This window comes from Myxine glutinosa, unplaced genomic scaffold (genome assembly GCF_964187855.1).
Source record: "Myxine glutinosa unplaced genomic scaffold, kmMyxGlut1.1 SCAFFOLD_3203, whole genome shotgun sequence".
Lineage (NCBI taxonomy): Eukaryota > Metazoa > Chordata > Myxini > Myxiniformes > Myxinidae > Myxine > Myxine glutinosa.
In genome coordinates, this window is record NW_027619296.1 from 8,008 (window position 1) to 31,814 (window position 23,807).

Consider the following 23,807-nt stretch of genomic DNA (forward strand, 5'->3'; position numbering starts at 1 on the left):
AACAATACAGTGGTATGCCTGCATCTGTGGAAACTCCGCAGCCACCAAAGGAGACACCTGAGTGGGAGAAGGCTCGGCAGGCTTTAGCCAGTATCCAGAAAGAGAGCGCACCAGCAGAAGTGGGAATCAATGTTTTTCCAGCAGTGAGTATCCCTGTATTTTTTCACTGGTGTGTAGAGAGACAGAGACAGAGACAGAGACAGAGACAGAGACAGAGACAGAGACAGAGACAGAGACAGAGACAGAGACAGAGACAGAGACAGAGACACAGACACAGACAGAGACAGAGACAGAGACAGAGACAGAGACAGAGACAGAGACAGAGACAGAGACAGAGACAGAGACAGAGACACAGACAGAGACACAGACAGAGACAGACACAGAGACAGAGACAGACACAGAGACAGACACAGAGACAGACACAGATACAGACACACACCCAGACACACACACCCAGACACACACACCCAGACACACACACCCAGACACACACACCCAGACACACACACCCAGACACACACACCCAGACACACACACCCAGACACACACACCCAGACACACACACACAGACACACACACACAGACACACAGACACACATATACACACAGACACAGATATGCACACAGATACAGATACACACACAGACACACAGACACACAGACACACAGACACACACACACAGACAAACAGACACACACACAGACACACAGACACACAGACACACAGACACACACACACACACACACACACACACAGACACACATATACACACAGATACAGATACACACACAGACACAGATACAGATACACACACAGACACAGATACACACACAGACACAGATACACACACAGACACAGATACACACACACACACACACACAGGCAAAATATCAGAAGTCATGTCAGGTACAGATACAGATACACACACAGACACAGATACACACACAGACACAGATACACACACAGACACAGATACACACACAGACACAGATACACACACAGACACGGATACACACACAGACACGGATACACACACAGACACGGATACACACACAGACACGGATACACACACAGACACGGATACACACACAGACACGGATACACACACAGACACGGATACACACACAGACACGGATACACACACGGACACGGATACACACACGGACACGGATACACACACGGACACGGATACACACACGGACACGGATACACACACGGACACGGATACACACACGGACACGGATACACACACGGACACGGATACACACACGGACACGGATACACACACGGACACGGATACACACACGGACACGGATACACACACGGACACGGATACACACACGGACACGGATACACACACGGACACGGATACACACACGGACACGGATACACACACGGACACGGATACACACACGGACACGGATACACACACGGACACGGACACACACACGGACACGGACACACACACGGACACGGACACACACACGGACACGGACACACACACGGACACGGACACACACACGGACACGGACACACACACGGACACGGACACACACACGGACACGGACACACACACGGACACGGACACACACACGGACACGGACACACACACGGACACACACACGGACACGGACACACACACGGACACGGACACACACACGGACACACACACGGACAAGGACACACACACGGACACGGACACACACACGGACACGGACACACACACGGACACGGACACACACACGGACACGGACACACACACGGACACGGACACACACACGGACACGGACACACACACGGACACGGACACACACACGGACACGGACACACACACGGACACGGACACACACACGGACACGGACACACACACGGACACGGACACACACACGGACACGGACACGGACACACACGGACACGGACACACACACGGACACGGACACACACACGGACACGGACACACACACGGACACGGACACACACACGGACACGGACACACACACGGACACGGACACACACACGGACACGGACACACACACGGACACGGATACACACACAGACACACACAGACACACACAGACACACACAGACACACACAGACACACACAGACACAGACACACACAGACACACAGACAAAGCCAAATGCTCACTAAAAGTGTTTGATAGCAATAGGGATAAAGAAACAAATTGTTTCGGTGAGTCAATCCTGTGTTTATTTCTGCATTTTGCTCTGCAGCGTGTTGCAGGAACGCCGGAGATGCAACCGCCTGTGCCCCAGGACACGACTGGAGTGCAGCCGTACTACCCGTGGTACCAGCAGTACCCCTACTGCTATAACATGCATCCTTATAACAACTATTATGCACAGTACTCGATGGTAATGTATTGGCAAGCACCCACATCTACTTGACTGTTCATGGTGAATTACATTCTCCTTTATCTGTTATGGTTAAGGCTTCGTTACCTTTGCAGGGCGTACAGTATAGCATGTACCCTCATGCCCAGATGGCGACACAGTATCCTCCAACAACATTTGCTCAGCAAACGCCACAGACACCTGAGGCAAGTTTTTAAAAATTTATTTATTTATTATTAATTGCTTAATTATTTTTTTTAAAGGCAAAAGTCTGTTGTGTTGTGGCAAAACGTGGATTGGCAGGGTAATTGGTCTCAATAGAGCCAGAGATTTTCCTGAAATCATGAAATATGGATGGAATTTGTAGAATTTGTGGAATTGGTGACTTGAAATGGAAAAAAAAAACTGTAGTATATTGGAGAAAAAGTCAAGATTGGATCAAATTCCAAATAAAATTTTCAGAAAATCTGGTGTGCGTGAATCTCCACAGACTTGGTTCTCAATGTAATTGTGAAAAGTAGTTAAAAAAGAAAATGTATTGCATTTTGATTCCCAAGGAATACCGTTTATATCTGGAATGGGAGCACAGCCAATGTTTCAGGTGTGACATCGCAGCTGCTTCAGAGGATCACTGTTATCAATCTTCATCATGAAGTTGATGATTTCAGTTTCCCTTTCGTCTTATACACCCAAATATGTGAATGTTTCCAGGTAGAAATGTACCAATTAAAATGGGTTACAATATCTTTTCATCTCAACTACTTATATTTGCAAGAATTTGTTCAGTGAAGGATGATTTTGTGGAATGTGCTGAGAAGGTATTTTCTGTCATGTTGAGCAGGGGATATTTGGCTGATTGTTTGATCAGGTCTTGTGAGAATGTCTGTAGACTCCATCGTCACCTTTTGTTTAAGTTTGGTTGGTTTTCATGTAAACTTCCTATTGCATTGCATTTTATATAATAATATTGAATTAACTATTTTAGAGAAGTTAATTATTTAATTAACATTATTGGTTAAACACCTATATTTGTTTATAGGTAGTATTAAATTATGGAGGTATTTAAATAAAAAATATTATTTATAACGTACATTGTAAATATGCATTAAAATAATTTGTTGGTGGTTGCTAGGATACACAGCATTTGTTGGTGGTTGCAGCATGGTAAAATCAGTTATAAATGACAGTTTGAATATTTGAATAACAGTTTGAGCGATGGTTAGATGGAGGCGCTATGTAATTGACATGTATATCAGCTAAAGTGTTCATAATACCAGGTGGGGATGACTCAGCCTGTCATCCTTCCGAGGTCGGCGAAATGAGTACGAGGGTACTGGGTCCTCTCTCGAGGAGGTTGGTGGCAGGATTTTCACTCCGGCCGCCGTAAAAACACCTCATTCCGTGTTGTGTTGTCATTCTGTGTCAGTGTTGTGTGTCTGGATGGTACTGAGGAATCGTCCAAGAATGCAGCGTCGTGCTGATCCAGCGTACGCTCCTATATATAAATATTATATAGGAGGTGTGTACCTCCTAGGTGTGATGATATAGGAGGTGTGATCGATATACACAAGCAGATATATATACAGATATATATACATATATATATGCAGATTATATATAAAATCCCGGTGTGTACCCAGGTTTAGAATAGGTATACCGTATCCCTGCGTGTCGTAAGAGGCCATTAAAAAGGGTTGGCGTCAGAAAGGGCATCCGGCCAGAAAAACATTGCCTCAAAAAGAGAACCATGACAATTGCAACGACATATCGGCAGGGTACAGCCCAAAGTACCCCGTGGGGGATCCCAATCCCCTCGTCAAAACTCAAGATGGGGAACCCGATCGAAGCAAGGGTGGAAATCACTCAATTTATGATGACGAAACGTCTGATGCCCGAAGTGGATATCGGTTTCTGAGGTTTGGGACATGGAATGTAGGGACAATGACAGGGAGATCAGGAGAAGTGGTGGAAGTATTGGTCAGAAAAAGAGCGGACATATGTTGTGTGCAAGAGACGAGATGGAAGGAAGTGGTGTGAGAATGGTGAAGGGTAGGCAGGGACAGAAATACAAGTTTGTGTGGCAAGGGTGCCCGGAGGGCGTGCATGGCGTTGGTGTCCTGTTTTCTGAGGAGTTTGTAGACAGTGTGGTGAGTGTGACTCGAGTGAGTGATAGGTTGATGATGGTGAAAATGATGATTGGAAAGCTCTTGGTGAACGTCATCTCGGGATATGCTCCGCAGGTTGGTCGGAGCGATGAAGAGGACGACAAGTTCTGGTGTGCAATAGAGAAGCTGATGGAAAATGTGAAAGATGAGGAAGTTGTTGTGGTAGGACGAGACCTAAATGGACATGTGGGAAGGAGTATGGACAGTTTTGAGGGAGTTCATGGGGGTTACGGATATGGTGTGAGAAATGGAGAAGGTGAAAGGATTTTGGAGTTTGCTGATGGAGCTGATTTGTTTATTTGTAATACTCAGTTCCAGAAAGAGGATAATAAGCTTGTTACATACACGTCAGGTGGGTCGACGACAACCGTTGACTACCTGATGGTGCGTAGGCGAGATCGGGGGCACCTCCGGGACACAAAGGTGATCCTGGGGGAGGAGGCTGTTTCACAGCACCACTTGGTTGTCTGCGATGTAAGGGTGAAAGGTGCGAGGAGAGCTCGGTGGGTGAAGTACGAACCGAGAATGAAGATGTGGAGGTTGAAAGAGGTGACAGTAAGGGAGGCATTAAAAGAGAGGCTGGGTAGGGTAGAGGATGATGTGGTTGAGCTTGAAAGTGGTTGGATGTCAATGAACGATAGTCTGTTGGGAGCCGTTGGTGAGGTTTGTGGATGGACAAACGGACCACCGAGGCACTCAAACATGGTGGTGGGATGATGAAGTTGGAAAGAGGATTGACGAGAAGAGGAAGAAGTTCAAGTAGTGGCAGAAGGCGAAGGGTACGGGGGCAGAAAAAACAGAGCATGAAAGTTATAACGCAGCCAAGAAGGCTGCAAAGAAAGAGGTAGCAAAGGCGCAGGAGGCATGTGGGAAAATGTTCGGAGAACGCTTGGATTCGGAAGAGGGTCAGAGAGCGGTATTCAGGATTGCAAAGCAGATAGCGAAAGAGAGGTGTGATGTGATGGGGGTGAGTTGTTTGAAGGATGAAGTGGGACAAATTGTTGTGGACCCAGATGGAATTAAAGGAAGATGGAAGAGATACATGGAAATGCTGTTGAATGCAGAGAATGAATGGGATGGCAACATAGAGAGTAACCCAGTTTTAGGACCGGCAGAGAAGATAACTGAGAAGGAAGTTGAGGAAGCGATAAAAGCAATGAAGAGTTGAAAAGCGGGAGGGCCGATGGGAGTTGTGGGAGATATGTTGAAGGCAGCAGGAAGTTGGGGTGTGAAGAGAATGACAGAGATCTGTAATCTGGTGGTGAAAGAAAGCCGCATTCCAGTGGATTGGGAACTGAGTACCCTCGTCCCTCTATACAAGGGGAAAGGTGACCCTCTGGACTGTGGCTCGTATCGAGCGATAGTTATTGGAGCATGGACTGAAGGTATTGGAAAGGGTGTTGGAGAGGAGGATAAGGAAGAAAGTGACGAATGACGAAATGCAGTTTGGATTTATGCCAGGAAGAGGAACGACAGACGTGCTTTTTATTGTAAGGCAGTTGCAGGAGAAGTACATGGAGAAGAGGAAAAAGTTTTCTTGTGGTTGTTGATCTGGAGAAAGCATTCGATAGGGTTTCACACGAAGTACTGACATGGGCATTGCAAAAGTTAGGAGTGGAGGAATGGTTGATCAGAGTAGTGATGGCAATGTACAAAAGAGCGCGCACAGCTGTAAGGACAAAGGACGGGAACAGTGGTGAGTTTGAGGTGAAGGTGGGAGTGCATCAGGGGTCGGTACTAAGTCCACTACTATTTGTAGCTGTGATGCAGGTGCTGGCTCAGAAGGTAAAGGAGGGTTTACCGTGGGAGTTGTTGTATGCAGATGATCTGGTGTTGATTGCGGAAAGTATGGATGGACTGAAGGAAAAGATGAACAAGTGGAAGGAATGTATGGAGACAAAAGGTCTGAAGGTGAATATCGGAAAGACGAAGGTGATGGCAAATGGTAAAGCATATGGGGAGGTGGAAAGAACTGGGAAGTGGCCGTTTGCTGTGTGCAGGAAGGGTGTCGGGGTGAACTCCATTCAATGTACAATGTGCGCTGAGTGGGTTCATCAAAAATGTAGTGGTCTGAGAGGGTCATTAACCAGTGTTGCAGCTACATTCAAATGTAAGGTGTGCACAGAGGGAGCTGCAGATGGAGGAAATGTTGAGTTGGATCTTGGAGACGGCGTGGAGCTGGAAGGTGTGAAAACATTTTGCTACCTCGGAGGCGTGCTGAATGGAGAAGGTGGATCGGACTCGGCAATGGTTGCTGGAGTGAGATGTGCATGGAAGAAGTTTCGGGAACTGAGTGGCGTGCTGACGAGGAGGGGAGTGTCGTTGAAGCTGAAGGGAAAGGTGTATGCTGCATGTGTGAGAAGTGTTATGATTTATGGGAGCGAGACATGGGTAATGAATGTCGAGCAGCAACGAATGCTGGAAAGGGTGGAAATGCGAATGGTTCGGTGGATGTGTGGAGTGTCGTTGAGAGAGAGGAAGACAAATGATGAATTGCAAAAGATGATGGGAATAGAGCCTGTGATGGATGCTGTGAAGAGAAACAGGTTGAGATGGTTTGGTCATGTGTTGAGGAAGGATGAAAGTGACTGGTTGAGAAGAGTGATGGAAATGAATGTCGAAGGAAGTAGAGGACGGGGAAGACCGAGAAAGACTTGGCTAAAGATGGTGGAAGAAGAAATGCGGGCAAGGGGGTGATGCAGAAAATAGGGCAAAATGGAGAAGATTGTCATGGGGACCGCAAGGCTAACCCCCTCTCTAGCAGGGATAATGGCCTTAAAATGCATGTTGTTTGTTGTATATATAATCACTGAAGGTGGATAGAGGTTATGTTTTCACCCCTGTCTGTTTGTCTGTCTCTGACCAGCATATCTCAAAAAGTTATGATATCTCACTAGATATAGTGTCTCTCACTAGGTTATCTCACTCACGTGTGTTTATCGCTTCATATATTGTCACATAAAGTGATTTATAATTTAAGTTATTAGTTTGTGGTAATATTTTAAAGGTAATACTTGAAATACATGTGGTAATTAATTATACAGGCGCCATATATATTTCAGTTTTAATTAGGAAAATGCATTGCTGTGTTGACTGACTGTCTGAACACAACTTTTAGGTTGTGGGTCAATTGATGTTGAGTAATCTACTGATGTGGACCTTCGGCCAGGGTTGTGGATCCGCCATTTGGAGAGGTTCTGGGCTGAAAGGATTGAAACCTCGATGAAAAACGGTGGCCAGCTGATGATCCGAGCAGTTGGAAAATTCAGTCATCTACTATATAAAGAGAGATATTGGTCTGTGTGTGTGTGTCGCCATTTTTCTCTGAGTTGGCTGAACGGATCTTCGTCAAACTTTCAGAGGCTCATTAGCGAGTGACTGGGAGTGTTTTCGGGAAAAAAAAAAAAATGGGGAAAAAGGCTGGTTTTTTTGGAGTTAAAAAAAAAAATTGCTCAATCGTGTCGAAGCCTTTTTAAATTAATGACAGTTATATACAAGTACACATTCGCATAAATAAATACAAAACAATCACCAGACATTTGAATACAAATAAATCAAACAATTTCGGAAGTGTACGAAGCTGGTAGTACGGCTTCTTCTTCTTCCTGATCGCCATCACACTTAACTCAGAAACGTGATGAACACCACATTCACCCACCAGCATATATATGAACCCCCTTCCTCTCCTGCCTCCCCCCTCCCCTCCCCTTCCCCCCCCTCCACTTCCCCCCCGTTCCCCATTCCCCCCTCCACTTCCCCCCCGTTCCCCATTCCCCCCTCTCCTTCCTCACCCCCCCCGCCCATTTTTTTTTTTTTTTTTTTTTTTTTGTATACTCAATCGAGGCTCGTGAAAGAGCTAACATTTATTTCACAAACAAATCAACCAGACAAACAAAATATACAAAAAGAGGGAGCGGAAGACAAGATGGGGAGAGAAGGGGAAGCACACAACCACAACATTTGAGAGCAGGGAGAAGTGTGGGAGGGAGAGGGCTTGGGGGCAGGAGGCGTGGGATCCCACCCTCCCCCCCTCCCTCCCCCTCCCCCCCTCCCTCCTCTTCCCCCCCTCTCCCCCTCTCCTCCTCCTCCTCCCCTCCCCCCCATTCCTCCCCCTCCCCTCCCCTCCCCTCCCTCCCTACCCCGCCCGGCAACGCCAGGTACTTCTGCTTGTCTTCTAATAAAGAGAGCCTTGGTCTGCGTGTGTGTGTCTGTGTGTTGCCATTTTTCTCAGAGATGGCTTGACGGATCATCTTCAAACTTTCAGAGGTTCATTAGTGGAGTGCCTGGGAGTGTTTCGGCAGAAATATATACATTGCAAAAAAAAAAAAAAAAAATTTTCATAGTGCATAGGTCATGTGGTACAGGCGCCATCTTGGAAAATCTTCCCACCTCCATATCTCTGAAAACACTCCATGAAAGAAAATTGAGACCTGGCTCATTGTCAACTACCCATGGGGAATAAGATATGTCATAATTTGACAGAGACAATGCTTAGTCTGATCAGTTTGAGATTTATTGAGCGTGATCTATGCAACAATTATATTAGAGAATATAAATTTATGATGTCATCGCTCACGTGGTCTGGCAGCCATATTGGATCAAAGAAAAAAAATGTTCAAAAACAGAAAAGTTGGCTCACACCAAGTTGACAGGAGAGGGGGGAGGCAGGAGAGGAAGGGGAGTGGCTCACGTTTCTGAGTGAATGTGGCTCACGTTTCTGAGTGAATGTGGCTCACGTTTCTGAGTTGTGTGATGCTGATCAGGAAGAAGAAGAAGAAGCCATACTACCAAATTCGTACACTTCCGGAATTGTTTGATTTATTTGTATTCAAATGTCTGGTAATTGTTTTGTATTTATTTATGCGAATGTGTACTTGTATATAATTGTCATTCATTTAAAAAGGCTTCGGCACGATCGAGGGATTTTAATAATTTTTATTTATTTATTTAATTTTTTTTAACTAAAAAAAAAAAAACGAACTTTTTTTTTTCACTTTTATTATTATTATTATTATTGCCTAAAACACTCCCAGGCACTCACTGATGAACCTCTGAAAGTTTGAAGATCCGTTCAGCCATCTCTGAATAAAACGAGGACACACACAGACAACTCGTGTTTATATATCTATATATATAAAACTGTGTGTGTGTGTGTGTGTGTGTGTGTGTGTGTGTGTGTGTGTGTGTGTGTGTGTGTGTGTGTGTGTGTGTGTGTGTGTGTGTGTGTGTGTGTGTGTGTGTGTGTGTGTGTGTGTGTGTGTGTGTGTGTGTGTGTGTGTGTGTGTGTGTGATGTTACCGATAGACTCCTAAACGGAGAGGTTCACGTACTTGATATTTGGCACAAACATGGCCATTGAGCCTGGTACGAACATGGCCAACCTAAAAATTTATTTCATAATATTTTTAACCATATTTTTACCTCAGCGCATTTCAGCGAGGAATATTATGACCGGAATGGCAGAGCAGCGCGCTGATTCGCTCAGGAGCGATCACGTGATGTTCCAACTTTGCCGCCATAATCTCACAGTTATGCCTTCGCACGTAATTCAGTTTTTTCACATTTCAGCGAGGAACATTGCCATTCACACCACATAGGTTTTTTTTTCTTTAATCTCTAGATCCATATTTTTAGCCATAATGTAGCGAATGTAGCATAACGTAGCGATCCTTGCTCAGGATCTTCGTCAGGTTCGCGAGCGAGTTAGCCAAACGTAAAAGTGAAAAGATATCGAATTTTTTATTCATATTTACCTCAGCGCATTTCAGCGAGGAACATTATACACGGAATCTCAGCTGGTCGCAGAGCAGCGCGCTGATTCGCTCAGAGCGATCACGTGATGTTCCAACTTTGCCGCCATAATCTCACAGTTATGCATTCGCACGTAATTCAGTTTTTCACATTTCAGCGAGGAACATTGCCATTCACACCACATAGGATTTTTTCACTTTCATCTGATATTTGGGATTTATTTCAAACAAACTGTATTTCCCATCTACACGGCCATGTATTCCTATTAACGTTATGTAAAGTACATAAATTGTGTGGATTACATCATTTGTGGATGTGATCAATTGCCAGTAACCATCTATATCCCTCCCCTCCCCTTCCCTCCTCCCCCTCCCTCCCGCTCCCCCTCCCTTTCCCCCCTCCCCCTCCCCCTACCCTTCCCCCTCCCTCTCCCCTTCCCCCCTCCCCTTTCCCCTCCTCTCCCCCTCCCCCTCCCTTTCCCCCCTCCCCCTCCCCTTATCCCCCATGCCCCTCCCTTTCCCCCTACCCCTTCCTTTCCGCCCTACCCCTTCCCCATCCACCTCCCCCCTCCCCTCCCCTCCCCTCTACCCCTCCCCCTCCCCCTCCCCCTCCCCCTCCCCCCCACTCCTCTCCTCCTCTCCTCCTCCCATCCCTCCCCCCTCCCCTCCCCCTCCCCTTCTCCCCCTCCCCTTCTCCCCCTCCCCCCCCTCTTCTCCCCTCCCCCCCTCTCCTCCCCTCCCCCTCGTTCCCCTCCCCTCCCTCCCCTCCCTCCCTTCCCTCCCCTCCCCCGCCCAGCAATGCCGGGTACTTCTGCTAGTATATATATAAATCGGGATTTAAATTTAATTCAAAAATTGATCCAGACGTCTATTCTCTTTCAAATTTTCAAACCGACAGAGGTAGTTATTTATCACAGCATCTGTAGAATTTTCACCCTTTTACTCAACTCCGTTTCGCTGTTATTTGGTGGAGCAAAAAGTCAACTGAGCCTTGTACATATTTATATTATATATATATGTATATATATATATATATATATATGTGTATATATATATATATATATATATATGTATGTATGTATATATATATATATGTATATATATATATATATATATATATATATATATATATATATATATATATATATATATATATATATATAGATATATGTATATATATAGATATATGTATATATATAGATATATATATATATATATATATATATATATATATATATATATATATATATATATATATATATATATATATATATATACTGAACATGAAAGAAACTTATCACTTTCATCTTTTGAAATGTGCAGCTTTACAAACACGTTTCTTCAATTGTGATGGCTGATTATGTAACGGGAACTTCACTTCAATCACCTGGTTGATCAACAATGGCATGCTTGAGTGGTTCTGTACAGGGATCTTTCCCTTTAAATAATGACCCTCATAATGAAATCCTTCAGTTCTCGTGGTTAGACATTCATTTACTGCTGTCGATTGTCACTAGAGGCTTCTGACAGGGAAAACAACAAGAACATCTGAGCAACGTTTAAGGGCAATTGGGATGCTTGAGGCTGGTGTAAGCCAGCAAACAGTTGCCCAATGTCTTAGTTGCTCACAGCCTGCAATTTCCAACCTGGCCAGGCGTTACGGTGAAACTGGAACTGTGAATGATGGTCCAAAAAGAGGAAGACCACGGGTAACCACCCTAAACCAAGACTGCTTGATTGTGCCACAGCATCTCCGTGATCGTTTCCACCCTGCGACGCAAACAGCTGCAGTGACAAAAGTTCGCCACAACAACCGCATTGTGTCTCCACTGTGTGGAGGCGCTTGAAGTCGGGGCCTGGTGGCAAGACGTCCTTGCAGAGGTCCAGTGTTGAACGCAGTGCATCGGCGGAACAGACTAAGGTGGTGTCTGCAGCATCGCCACTGGACACAGCAACAGTGGAGTGCAGTCTTTTTCAGCGATGAGTCCAGATTTTGCCTCCATGCTGCTGATGGGCATCAACGGGTATGGCGCAGAGGTGGGGAAAGGTATACATCATGCGGTATTCGCCAGATCAATCGTTGGGGAGGACCCAGTGTGATGGTATGGGCCGGCATTTCCACCTGTTTCAGGACACCTCTCGTCGTCATCGAAGGCAATCTCACTAGTCAGCGTTATGTCAATTAAGTTTTGAGACCACATCTAAGTCATTTCTCCAGGCTCATCTTGACATCGCAGTTTTCCAACAGGACAACGCTCGACCCCATGCTGCTCGCCTGACCACCAACTTCCTCCAGGAGCAGGGTGTTGAAGTGATGCCTTGGATGCCTTGGATGCCTTATTCCCCTGACCTCAATCCCATTGAGCATTTATGGGATGAGCTCGGTCGACGTCTTGCATCGAGGAGATCAACGGCTGTCAATCGGCAAATGCTCATTCAAGGCTTGCAGGAGGAGTGGGACAGACTTCCCCAGGACCGCATCAGATGCCTGGTACAGAGCATGCGTCAGAGGTGTACAGCCTGCATCACAGCTCAGGGAGGACACACACGATATTGAGGACTGCTGCCATCCTGTCCTTGACTGTAGGAGTGTTGTGTTCATGATGTGATGTTCATGATGTGATGTTTGTGATTGAGGCGTGCTCTCCTGAATGCTCTTGGGTGTTACACGAAGTACTGAACTGTAATTTTACTGTCCGTAATCCCAGTCGTAATTTAACTTTGTTTTTGTTAAAAACATTTTTGGCTAATGTGCAAAATAAAGAGATACTTCTGGAAAACGTACAGAAGTTTAACACAGTACTGTCCATGAATTGAGTTCGATATCAGTTTACATCACTTTCAAGGATCAATTTATTTGTTTCGAAATGTCAAATGTGGTTTTTGTTTCTTTTAAAGGTCACATTAACAAAATCTAGAATAATTTCAACATAATTCCAATGAACTTTTGGTTCTAGGACATCTTGAAAAGTAAGTTCACCCCCACAAAAAAAATATTCCATATTAAATTGTGTGTGTGTGTGTGTGTGTGTGTGTGTGTGTGTGTGTGTGTGTGTGTGTGTGTGTGTGTGTGTGTGTGTGTGTGTGTGTGTGTGTGTGTGTGTGCGCACATATACTAGCCGAATGCACCTGGCGTTGCCCTAGTTCTTTTTGAATGAATTCACTACTATAATTCAGCTTTTACTCGCGACAGTAGAAGATTGACTACTATAATTCAGCTCAGCTTTTAATTGCGAAATGGGCCCTGCCCGGCCGAAGCGGCCTTGACCAGCCTCGCCACCAAGCCTGTAACCATCCCGGGGCCCGTCCCGACATTTTGGTTCTTTTTGAATGAATTCACTACTATAATTCAGCTTTTACTCGCGGCCGAAGAAGATTGACTACTATAATTAAGCTCTGCTTTTTATTGTGAAATGGGCCCGGCCCGGCCGAGGTGGGCCTCGACCGGTCTCGCCACCTAGCCTAAAACCTTCCCAGGGCCCGTCCCGACATTTTTTGTATTGGTGGTTTCCTCCCATCTTTCACCATTCAGGAGATTAGCTTGCGCAGACAAACAAACAAAAACTTTCTTTTATAATATAGAGAGATGTATATGCACTACCGGTCAAAAGTTTTAGAACACCTCAATTTTTCCAGTTTCTATTGAAATTTACGCAGTTTAATGTCTCAATGTACTCTGAAATTAAGCAGAGAACAAATAAACAATTGGAGATGAAAAAGAAATACAACAACAACAACAACAGGCATTTTAAGGCCATTTTCCCTGCAAGAGTGGGGGTTAGCCTTGCGGTCCCCATGACAATGTTCTCCATTTTGCCATATTTCCTGCATCCCCTTGTTAACCCCCTTGCCCGCATTTCTTCTTCGACCATCTTTAGCCAAGTCTTTCTCGGTTTTCCCCGTCCTCTACTTCCTTCTACATTCATTTCCATCACTCTTTTCAACCAGTCACTTTCATCCTTCCTCAACACGTGACCAAACCATCTCAACCTGTTTCTCTTCAAAGCATCCATCACAGGCTCTATTCCCATCATCTTTCCCAATTCATCATTTGTCTTCCTCTCTCTCAACGATACTCCACACATCCACCGAACCATTCGCATTTCCACCCTTTCCAGCCTTCGTTGCTGCTCTGCGTTCATTACCCATGTCTCACTCCCATAAATCATAACACTTCTCACACATGCAGCATACACCTTTCCCTTCAGCTTCAATGACACTCCCCTCCTCGTCAGCACGCCACTCAGTTCCCGAAACTTCTTCCATGCACATCTCACTCGAGCAACCGTTGCCGAGTCTGATCCACCTTCTCCATTCAGCATGTCTCCAAGGCAACAAAATGTTTTCACACCTTCCAGCTTCACACCATCTCCAAGATCCAACTCAACATTTCCTCCATCTGCAGCTCCCTCTGTGCACACCTTACACTTGAATGTAGCTGCCACACTGGTTAATGACCCTCTTAAACCACTACATTTTTGATGAACCCACTCAGCGCACATTGCACATTGAATGGAATTCACTCCGACACCCTTCCTGCACACAGCACACGGCCACTTCCCAGTTCTTTCAACCTCACCACATGCTTTACCACTTGCCATCACCTTCGTGTTTCCGATATTCACCTTCAGACCTTTTGTCTCCATACATTCCTTCCACTTGTTCATCTCCTTCAGTCCATCCATACTTTCTGCAATCAACACCAGATCATCTGCATACAACAACTCCCACGGTAAACCCTCCTTTACGTTCTGAGCCAGCACCTCCATCACAGCTACAAATAGTAGTGGACTTAGTACCGACCCCTGATGCACTCCCACCTTCACCTCAAACTCACCACTGTTCCCGTCCTTTGTCCTTTCAGCTGTGCGCGCTCTTTTGTACATTGCCATCACTACTCTGATCAACCATTCCTCCACTCTTAACTTCCTCAATGCCCATGTCACTACTTCACGTGGAACCCTATCGAATGCTTTCTCCAGATCAACAAACCCAAGAAACAACTTCTTCCTCTTCTCCATGTACTTCTCCTGCAACTGCCTCACAATAAAAGGCACGTCTGTCGTTCCTCTTCCTGGCATAAATCCAAACTGCATTTCGTCAATCTTCACTTTCTTCCTTATCCTCCTCTCCAACACCCTTTCCAATACCTTAATTCCATGCTCCAATAACTTTATCGCTCGATACGAGCCACAGTCCAGAGCAGCGTTTCTCAACCTTTGATGGCCCATGGCCCCCCTACCGAGTCGCTTAACATTCGTGGCCCCCTGCCCTTCAATAAAAGATGCAGATTTCGTTTTATGAAATTTATTTACTCAGTCTTAAAAGATAAATCAAAGTAAACATTTTTCTAAGCAATACAATCAATGAGACACTTGCTGTTGGGCTTGTCTGACGAGGCCTCTTATGTCCGGCTCCGTCTTGGACACAGCAAGGCGAATATCGTTCCCAACGTCAAGACGGTTTCTGGACTTCGTTTTAATGGTCGCAAGGTCAGAAAATCCAGATTCGCAAAGATATGTTGTGGCGAATTGAATGAGCATTACGGATGCCTTCTTGCTGAGTAGTGGATACGCATCCTGAACAGACAACCAGAAGGTGGAGAGGTCTTCTTTGTTACTGAAGACCAGCTTCATTGCTTTTGAAACCTTCAACTCTGCCAGCTCCTCTGCTTCGTCTTCAGTAGGTTCAATTTTGGCGTTGAACGGGTCTTTGTGCCACGGAACATCCAACGGTGCATCGTCGAAATACGATTTGAACTCAGCGGAGAGATTGTCGAGATGTCTAGTGATGCAATCTTTGATGCTGACGGGAAGCTCAATCCTCTGCGTCTGCAGGTGCTCGTCCAAGAAAGGAAACGAGGCAGTGGACCCGGCCTTGATTCGTGCCTGCCAGACTTCCATTCTAGCAGACAGTCCGGCAAGCTTGTCTTGAACGTCACTGACTGTCACATCACGGCCTTGCAAGGACTGGTTCATTTCGTTGAGTTGGCCGAATATATCGGCCAGGTAGGCGAGCATCATGTCATGACGAACTCTTCATTGTCGAAGTGGACATGGAGGTTGTTTTCGTTGTCTCGCAGGAAGATTTCCACCTCAACCCGGAGTTCATACAGCCGAGAGAGGCATTTCCCCCTCGATAGCCAACGGACTTTGGTGTGGAACAGAAGTCCAACATGTTCCGCTCCCATTTCGTTGGCCAGTAGTTGGAAGAGCCGATGATTTTTGGCCTTCGCACGAATGAAGTTGATCACTTTGACCGCGACGTCCATGACTTCCAGCAAACGAGGCGGAAGAGTCTTTGACGCAAGAGCGTATCGGTGTAGCGAACAGTGGGAGGACGTCACATGGGGCCATTCGTTCTTCACAAGCGTGACGAACCCTCCTCTGACGCCGACCATCGCTAGGGCACCATCAGTACAAATGTGCTTGAAATTCTGCCAACCGAGTCCGTTAGCTTCAAAAAAAGAGTCCACAATAGCTTTGATATCTGCCGCTGTCGTTGTGGTTGGTAGGGTATTGCAGAACAAGAACTCTTCCTTCATCTTTCCCTTTCTCTCGTAGCGAGCGAAGGCGATCAACTGGCTCTCCAGGGCGGTGTCGGTAGACTCGTCTAATTGAAGGCTAGCCTGGAGCGTGCTTTGTTTGATTTCGGAGCAAACTTGACGGCACACATCAGCAGCCATGTCGTCAATCCGTCGTCGGATCGTGTCATTGGAGAGCGAATCTTGCTGGATCTTCTTTTTCGCCTCTGGTCCGATCATCAATTCCACCATTTTCTCTGTACATGGCTTGATAAGGTCCTCAGCAATAGTGTGCGGCTTCTTGCACTTCGCAATTCGGTATGCCACTTCGTAGCTGGATTGAAGAGCAGGTTTTTCTTCTGGCCGGAATCCAAATTTGGGAAGTGTTGCTTCACGGTCATATCGTGATCGTTTCGCAGACAGAGCGTCGATATTATCTTCCTTCCTTCCGGGATGCATCTTGTCGCGATGGTTTGAAAGTTTGGAAGGACGTAGTGACGCATTTGACATCACGACCGAGCAGTGCAGACATTGCGCGCAGTCCCCGCCATCTCGACTGACATTCGTGAATCCAAACTTGACATAGCTGTCATTCCATTTTCGAGCCTTCGACATCTGAGAAAAAAATTGCAAATACGAATTAATTACTTTTGTAACGGTAATACAGTAAGGTTGAAAATTAGGTTTAGAAAAGTGCTCTGGAGGGAAGGAGAAGAAAGGAAGTAGAAATGTAAAGAAGCAGAAAGAGATGGAGAGAAACTCATCTACCCTTTTTTAGAGAAGGTTAAACTCATCTACCCTTTTTACTTTGACACTATGACCGGAGACTCGTCACCTTAATTGTACATTACAAGCTTCTGCATTCTGAATCGCAGTTTTTCGGCGTCCGCTCGTGGCCCCCCGGTCGAAGGCCCGTGGCCCCCTTGGGGGGCCACGGGCCCCCGGTTGAGAAACGCTGGTCCAGAGGGTCACCTTTCCCCTTGTATAGAGGGACGAGGGTACTCGGTTCCCAATCCACTTGAATGTGGCCTTCTTTCACCGCCAGATTGCAGATCTCTGTCATTCTCTTCACACCCCAATTTCCCGCTGCCTTCAGCATATCTCCCACAACTCCCGTCGGCCCTCCCGCATTTCTACTCTTCATTGCTTTTATTGCTTCCTCAACTTCCTTCTCGGATAAATCTCGGGGATAAAAAAGAAATCGTAGAATCATTTTGTTTAACAAAATTTAATTTAAAATTTTGGCTCTTTTGACTCAGCAATGTAGCCACATTTTGCAGATATAACCGCCGAACACACTCGTGGCATTCTTTCTACAATGGAAATCGAATATTGTTCGGGAAGTTCTTCCCAACACTGTTACAGAAGTTCCCACAAATGTGTTGCACTTGGAGGTTGCTTTGCTCTCACCGTTCTGTCCAGTTCATCCCAAACCAGCTCGATCGGGTTTAAGTCTGGAGACTGTGCTGGCCATTCCATGATTTGAAGCCACCCGTCTTCTTCTTTTCCTCGAAGGTAGTTTTGACATAGCCTGGAGGTGTGTTTCGGGTCATTATCTTGCTGGAGGATGAACCCCTGACCAACTAGGCGTATTAAAAAAAAAAAAAAAAAACGGTCTGGTATATGCCAAGTTTTCTTCTTTTTTTTTTTCTTCTAAAAATAGATTTTTTTTTAGAAGTTTTATTTTTAAAAAAAAATTAAAAAAAGACCTAGGCGTATACCTGACCGTATATATATATATATATATATTTTTTTTTTTTTTGACCAACTAGGCGTGTACCAGAGGTTATTGCATGGCGCTGCAAAAATGCTGTGGTAGCCCTTTTGGTTCAGGGTGCCAGTCACTCTGTGCAAGTCGCCGACTCTGGATCCAGCAAAAGAGCCCCAGACCATCACGCTTCCTCCTCCATGTCTGACAGTTGGTGTCACACCCTGAGGAACCATCCTTTCGCCTACTCGACAGCGTACAAAAACCCTGCGTGATGAACCAAATATTTCAAATGTTGATTCATCGGTCCATAAGACCTTCTTCCAGTCTTCAATAGTCCACTGGCAGTGCTTCATGGCCCAGGCAAGCCTCTTTTTCTTATTTTGCCATCTTAGCAGTGGCTTTCTTACTGCCAATTGACTTGTCAAACCTGCAGCTCAAAGTCTTCTTTTTTTTTTTTTTTTTGTATACAAGATCGAGGCTCGTGAAAGAGCGAACATTAATCACACAGAAAGACAAACCGACACATAAAACATTTAACATGGGGAGCGGTAGACAAGATGGGGAGAGAGGGGGAAGGACACAAACACAACATTTGAGAGCAGGGACATAGAGAGAACTGTGGGAGGGAGAGGGCTTGGGGGGAGGTGGGAGAGATATAAAACATATGGACACTGCAAGGACTTCCAGGAAAGAAGTTGGAATTTCAAACAAGGTGGATCTGGGGTGAATTAGCGGCGGTAGAAAAGATCAAGGTTTTGGATGGGGGAAGTTAAGAGATGGGGGTGAACAGCTGTTTTAAAGACCTGGAGTGAGAAGTGGGATTGAAGGGAGTGTGGGAGTTTGTTCCAGAGGCGGGAGAAAAGAGGAATGAAAGAGTGAAGGTGAGCAGAGAGCCGAGATTTCGGCAGTTTAACCATCAGAGGGTTGCTGGCAGATCTTGTGCGACCTGTAGGAATATTTGGGGGACAAAGCACAGAGAGAGCTGGGGGAGCAAGGCTAGAGAGGAGTCGGTAGAAGACAGAAAGACCACCTACCTGCCTGCGGTGAGTGAGTGAAAGGCCTTCGGAGATAGCTTCATCGCGGGAGATTCCAATGATTCTGAAAGCTTTGGTTTCAACAGCGTGAAGCCGAGCTAGGTGTGAGGCAGGAGCATCGGCCCATAGGGGAGAACAGTATTCCATTGAGCTGCGGATAAAAGCCTTGTATGTGGTGAGGAGCTCAGGTGTGCCTAGGAAGGACTTCGCACGACGGAGGATGCCCAGTCGGTGACTGGCTTTCGAGACCAGCTTGGAAATGTGGTTTTCCAAAAAAGATCATGGCAGATAGTGAGACCCAAAAGTTTGAGCGACAGAACTTCTTGGAGAGGATTGTTGAGAAAGTAGATGGGAGGGTTTTCCAGTCGATCTTTTCGGAGAGACATAGTAAGAGTGTGAGATTTGTAGGGATTAAAAGACATGTTCCACTTGTTTGACCAGTCTGTGATTTTGTCCAGGTCTTCAGAGAGCGAGGAGGCTGCAGACTGCCGATCTGAGGGAAGAGGAATGGAGCGTCAGAGAGTGGAGTCATCAGCAAAGAGATAGAGGATTTTCCAGAGAGTCCGAGAGATCATTGATGAAGACCAGAAAACGCACAGGGCCCATAACACTGCCTTGGGGAACTCCAGCCTGAACAGGAAGGGGAGATGAAGAAATCCATTCATGGCCACACGTTGACTACGACCAGAGAGGAAGTCCGTAAGCCATGCATGGAGATTTCCATGGATACCATAGGAGGAGAGTTTGGTGAGCAGAGCTGGGTGCCAGACCGTATCGAAGGCACGTGATATTTTAAGGGAGACAGCTCTGATTTCCTGTTTGGCATTGAGGACCTCCATCCATTGTTGAGACAGCAGAAGCAGCATGTCCAGAGTAGAATGACCTGGTCTGAATCCAAACTGATGATCGGAGATCAAGCCATTGGAGAAGAGGAAGGATTTGATATCCGAAGCAATGATGGATCCCATGACTTCGCTGATAATTGGGAGCAGGCTGATTGGTCTGTAGTTGCAAGGATCTGTTTTTGCACTTTTTTTGTGTAAAGCGGTAATGTTTGCTGATTTCCAGGATGCTGGCAGATGACCTTGAGCAAAGGAGAGGGTGAAAAGAACAGAGAGAGGGTGAGATAGAGCGGCAGAGCAGGATTTTAGGACCCGTGGGCTGATGCCGTCTGGTCCAGTTGCAGAATCAGAGTCGAGGTTTGACAAAAACTCCTCCACCTTGTCAGGAGAGAAGGACACAAAGTCCAGGAGCAGTTGGGTTCGACTGGGTAAGGTGGGAAAACAGAGAGATGGGTTTGGGACACAAGATTTTGAGGCAAACACAGAGTTGAGGCATTCGGCTTTGTCACATGTGGTGTCAACTGTGTAGCCATTTGAGGTAAGGGAGGGGATGGAAGGGGAACAAACACCAGAAACGGATTTGACCAGACGCCACCAGGATTTGGAGGAAGGAGACAGGTTTGAGAGTTTATTCTTGAGTGTGGAGAGATCGTGCTTCCTGGCACTCCTGAGGGTAGACACACACTTGTTCCGAGCTTAGTGGAAGGAACTGAGATTGCCTTCAGTTGGATTAGCCTTCCAAGAGGCAAAGGCAAGTTGTTTCAGGGCAACTGCCTCACCACAAGATTCAGTGTACCATGGATGGGAGGATGGGTAAGACGACTGAAGATGAGATGGGATAAATCTGTGCATGAGAGAGAGCAGTTTGCTTTGGAAGAATTCCCAGGAAGAATCGATATCAAGGGTTAGGTTAGGGTTAGGCACGAAACTGCATTATTAGACGACTCCTCAGCACCATCCCGACACACACCACTGTCTGTGCTCCGAAATGAGGTGTTTTTATGGCAGCCGGAGTGCAAATCTTCACAGTTGAAACTGAGACTTGCTTACTTTGACCAGTGTTAAGCTGTGCTTGAAGCTGTTGTCCTGTGAGGTGCCTATCACGCAAGCTGTTGACTCTCAGAAACTTGGCTTCTGATTCTGTTGTGGCTTTGGGTCTGCCAGACCTCTTCCTGTCAGAGTTTCCTCCAGTTTCCAAGTGCCTTTTGATGGTGTAGGAAACTGTACTCACTGACACCTTGGCTTTCTTTGCAATTACTCTAAAGGAAAGACCTACACTTTTAAGGGCTCTAATGGTTTGTCTGTCTTTCTTCTTACCTTTGTACCATTTCAGATTATTCACTGGACTTGAATTGCTTAAATTTCAATAAAAACTAGAAAAATTGAGGTGTTCTAAAACTTTTGACCGGTAGTGTATATTTGGGAGTGTACGCTGTATCAGCACGACACTGCATTATTAGACGACTCCTCAGCCCCATCCCCACACACACACCACTGTGTGCGCTCCGAAATGAGGTGTTTTTACGGCGGCCGGAGTACAAATCCTGCCACCAACCTCCTTGAGAGAGAGGACACAGTACCCTGGTACTCATTTTGCCAACCTCAGAAGAATGACAGGCTGAGTCAACCTTACCTGGTATTAATTCAACAGCTGAACGGGATTCAAACTCAGGACCTTAGGATCTCAAGCCCTCCGCCCTAACCATTAGGCCAACACCAGGTATAACAGAGGTAATGACAGCGCACAAAAAAAAAAAAAATTAAGGTACTTAATAAATCTGAATGCACCCACTCAACCATAAAATTGTAAAATGTCCATCCCCAAAATTAGCAGATTTTAAAACATCTTTATTCAATGTGTTGCATTTGGTTGAGGAACACAATCTACATGCACACACGTGCTGTCTATTTTTGCTGTTTTCAACATGAAGCCACATGTACTTCACCAGCCATCTTCCTGTCAGCTCCACTCTTATACTGTCATTTAATATGTTCATATCAAGCTTTCCACTTTTTAAACTCTATTCTCGAAACTAGGTCTTCACACAGCCAGGAACTCCCAAGCAACCCTCTCCACATTTCAGAATTAAAAATGTAAAAAACAGATGGATGAGTTGGATGAAATATGGATGCAAGTATAAAGGAAATTAAGTTCTGCAAATTTGCAGCATGTCGCTACTTCCTGCTAAGGGCTAATGGTATAGGTGCATGCACATTTATTATGATTCTTTCAATTGGTGAATGACATGAAACCCAATATTTTCAATTTTAATTTTTCAGAATTCTGGAGGCGATTTGTGATTTTTATGTTTTTTATTTTGCAAGTCCTTCATTGTTAATTTTACTTAACCTGTGACATTGGCATCACTATCCACATGCAGGCACAGCCACCCGACCTCCCCGAATCATCCCACCTGCCTCCGCAACCACCCACACCTCCACAACCACCACCTCCTCCGCTGCTTCCACAGCCGCCCACACCGCCTGGCAACAAACCGGCCTTCCCTGAAAGAACGCGAATCTTTCCAACAGCCACTAGCTCTTGCTCACCCTTTGTTGAGTCTGTCAAGAGGGAAGTCAAAAGTCCTCAGCAGTGGCAGAAGGGAAAACGTACGTCAAGCAAACTGCCTTCTCTTTTCTTTTCTTTTCTTTCCAATTTGCTTTTTCCTGTGTTCCTTTATTTGGAAGAGGTCAAGCTTGAAGTTTACCTCGCTTCGTTTTTGCTACATCTGCATGTCTTTCAAGTGTTTCAAATTTACTTTTCTTTTCTTCTTGTATTGATTGATATAAATGTATATGTGCTTTGGTTTCAACAGCATGAAGGGCTCGTGAAGCGAGTTGGCCTTTTTTGTGAAATTTGTTATCTCAGATAGACTTTCAAATTTACTCAGAATACCTCGTGTCACCTCTAAAACATAAGTGTGCATGAGTTGCACGTGCTGAACAATCTTTGCTATGTTAAGGCAATTACGTTAAGTGGAAACATGCAATCAAGTGTTCTGAACATCCCTCGTGCCAAAACGGTACTTGGAATGAACATTACAGCATTCCTTCAACAATTTTTATGTTCGGTTTTTTTATGGCAGAGAATGTGTATGTACCACGCTTCATGCTTGTATCATAAGACACACGATACTTTCACATATCAATTGGACTAAAACGCTGGCCTTCTAAGCAAAGAGGGAATGATTGTTTGAAGCTTTTCAAGGGCAGTGACCAACATGGCTCTATCCTTTGTTTGAAAAATTTCTCAACAAATTTTGCATTTGAATCGCAAAGTCTTTCTCAACAAATACATAAAAACCACCACGCAAAAGTTCCTTTATTGTTTCAGGCAGAGTGCCCTGCGGTCATGAAAGAGCACCCATGGAGGCGTTACTGGCCTCGATACACCAGAAGATTAAAAATAAACCTATTGTTGGAGACAG

The 23,807-nt window shown here is 45.6% G+C and overlaps 1 protein-coding gene across 1 annotated transcript; it reads left to right on the plus strand.

Moving 5' to 3' along the window:
* Nucleotides 1-23,524, plus strand: LOC137412993 (uncharacterized). The gene is made up of 4 exons (XM_078769582.1): nucleotides 1-143; nucleotides 2,236-2,376; nucleotides 2,472-2,561; nucleotides 22,761-23,524. The coding sequence occupies exons 1-4, from the start codon at nucleotides 15-17 to the stop codon at nucleotides 23,250-23,252; spliced, it is 852 nt and encodes a 283-aa protein (XP_078625708.1). The 5' UTR covers nucleotides 1-14; the 3' UTR covers nucleotides 23,253-23,524.
* The last annotated feature ends 283 nt before the right edge of the window (nucleotides 23,525-23,807 follow it).